Source organism: Tachysurus vachellii, chromosome 18, assembly GCF_030014155.1.
Source record: "Tachysurus vachellii isolate PV-2020 chromosome 18, HZAU_Pvac_v1, whole genome shotgun sequence".
In the NCBI taxonomy this organism is placed as follows: domain Eukaryota; kingdom Metazoa; phylum Chordata; class Actinopteri; order Siluriformes; family Bagridae; genus Tachysurus; species Tachysurus vachellii.
Genome location: NC_083477.1, coordinates 1,444,088 through 1,446,587, shown reverse-complemented (window position 1 = coordinate 1,446,587; position 2,500 = coordinate 1,444,088). Strand labels below are relative to the sequence as shown.

At 52.7% G+C, this 2,500-nt stretch overlaps 1 protein-coding gene across 3 annotated transcripts in view; it reads left to right on the top strand.

Moving 5' to 3' along the window:
- Window positions 1-2,500, top strand: part of akt1s1 (AKT1 substrate 1 (proline-rich)) — a 7,438-nt gene that overhangs the window by 1,272 nt on the left and 3,666 nt on the right. For all 3 annotated transcript variants that reach the window (XM_060891897.1, XM_060891896.1, XM_060891895.1), the window contains exons 2-3: window positions 1,738-2,323; window positions 2,462-2,500. The exon at window positions 2,462-2,500 is cut by the window's right edge and continues 235 nt beyond it. In XM_060891897.1, coding sequence (XP_060747880.1) covers window positions 1,931-2,323; window positions 2,462-2,500 — 432 coding nt within the window. In that variant the 5' untranslated portion in view covers window positions 1,738-1,930. The remainder of the gene's footprint in view (window positions 1-1,737; window positions 2,324-2,461) is intronic.

Here is a 2,500-nt window from a genome sequence, read left to right as displayed (position 1 = left end):
GTAGGTGTTAGAGAGGGGTGTGTGGGTGTTAGAGAGGGGTGTGTAGGTGTTAGAGAGGGGTGTGTGGGTGTTAGAGAGGGGTGTAGGTGTTAGAGGGGTGTGTAGGTGTTAGAGAGGGGTGTGTGGGTGTTAGAGAGGGGTGTAGGTGTTAGAGAGGGGTGTGTGGGTGTTAGAGATTGGTGTGTAGGTGTTAGAGAGAGGTGTGTAGGTGTTAGAGAGGGGTGTGTGGGTGTTAGAGAGGGGTGTGTGGGTGTTAGAGAGGGGTGTGTGGGTGTTAGAGAGGGGTGTGTGGGTGCAAAAGCGGGGTGTGTGGGTGCAAAAGCGGGGTGTGTGGGTGCAAAAGCGGGGTGTGTGGGTGCAAAAGGGTGGTGTGTAGGTGTTAGAGAGGGGTGTGTAGTTGTTAGAGAGGGGTGTGTGGGTGTTAGAGAGTGGTGTAGGTGTTAGAGAGTGGTGTGTGGGTGCAAGAGGGGTGTGTAGGTGTTAGAGAGGGGTGTGTAGGTGTTAGAGAGGGGTGTGTAGGTGTTAGAGAGGGGTGTGTAGGTGTTAGAGAGGGGTGTGTAGGTGTTAGAGAGGGGTGTGTAGGTGTTAGAGATTGGTGTAGGTGTTAGAGGGGGGTGTGTGGGTGTTAGAGAGGGGTGTGTAGGTGTTAGAGATTGGTGTAGGCGTTAGAGGGGGGTGTGTAGGTGTTAGAGAGGGGTGTGTAGGTGTTAGAGATTGGTGTAGGTGTTAGAGGGGGGTGTGTAGGTGTTAGAGAGGGGTGTGTAGGTGTTAGAGATTGGTGTAGGTGTTAGAGGGGTGTGTGGGTGTTAGAGAGGGGTGTGTAGGTGTTAGAGAGGGGTGTGTAGGTGTTAGAGAGGGGTGTGTGGGTGTTAGAGAGGGGTGTGTAGGTGTTAGAGAGGGGTGTGTAGGTGTTAGAGAGGGGTGTGTGGGTGTTAGAGATTGGTGTAGGTGTTAGAGAGGGGTGTGTAGGTGTTAGAGAGGGGTGTGTGGGTGTTAGAGAGGGGTGTGTGGGTGTTAGAGAGGGGTGTGTGGGTGTTAGAGAGGGGTGTGTGGGTGTTAGAGAGGGGTGTGTGGGTGTTAGAGATTGGTGTAGGTGTTAGAGGGGGGTGTGTAGGTGTTAGAGAGGGGTGTGTAGGTGTTAGAGATTGGTGTAGGTGTTAGAGGGGGGTGTGTGGGTGTTAGAGAGGGGTGTGTAGGTGTTAGAGATTGGTGTAGGTGTTAGAGGGGTGTGTGGGTGTTAGAGAGGGGTGTGTAGGTGTTAGAGAGGGGTGTGTGGGTGTTAGAGAGGGGTGTGTAGGTGTTAGAGAGGGGTGTGTGGGTGTTAGAGAGGGGTGTGTAGGTGTTAGAGATTGGTGTAGGTGTTAGAGGGGTGTGTGGGTGTTAGAGAGGGGTGTGTAGGTGTTAGAGAGGGGTGTGTGGGTGTTAGAGAGGGGTGTGTGTGTGTTAGAGAGGGGTGTGTGGGTGTTAGAGAGGGGTGTGTAGGTGTTAGAGAGGGGTGTGTAGGTGTTAGAGAGGGGTGTGTGTGTGTTAGAGAGGGGTGTGTAGGTGTTAGAGAGGGGTGTGTGGGTGTTAGAGAGGGGTGTGTGGGTGTTAGAGAGGGGTGTGTGGGTGTTAGAGAGGGGTGTGTGGGTGTTAGAGAGGGGTGTGTGGGTGTTAGAGAGGGGTGTGTGGGTGTTAGAGAGGGGTGTGTGGGACTTGTTGATGTCACTTAATCACATGTTCTTGTTTTGTTCCCAGACAGCATCAGTATCATCAGCATCATCAGCATCATCAGCATCGTCTCATCTCGTCTTTCCCGTCAGGTTCCCAAGACACTAAACTGAGCTGCACTCATCACTTATAAGCTAACTGACACTAAACACTACACTCAGATCAGCTCAGGGTCCCGTTTGATGTGATACGAGTGTCTGGTGCTATCTGACGCTTCGTCATGGCCTCCATCTCTAAAACCTCTGAGCTGGACATCCCAGATAACTACCAGGAGAGCTGGCAGGCCCTGCTCGCTGCTGCTGAGGTATACAGCCAGAAATCAGGCTGCGACCTCGCCATCCTGACCGCCTGCAAGAAGTTCCTCCTGTCCGGCACAGAGGGAGACGCTGTGAAAAAAAGAGAAGGGGGCGGAGCTATGACGGCAGGAGGCAGGAAGTGGGATTACGGTTATCACGTGTGGGGACAGGGGGCACTCGCCGAGGCGTCACGACGATACCTGGATGACATCGGCGTGCTCCATTCCACCACTGTGCTGACGGCGCAGAGACACACCCGCCTCTCCACGGGGGAAGGCGGAGCCAAACTGGGTGTGGACATTCCCTCTGAGAGACCGGTTAGTAGATCGTACTGTGAAGTGACACGACTTTATACTTTATGTCAAATTGCTGATATTAGGCTCATTCTGGCATTTTATTTTTATTTATTTATAAAGATTATTTATTTCATATTTTTTCTATCCTCTCCTCCTCAGACGTCGGTGGGTGAAGGAGGGTCGGGTTCAGTCAGTCCC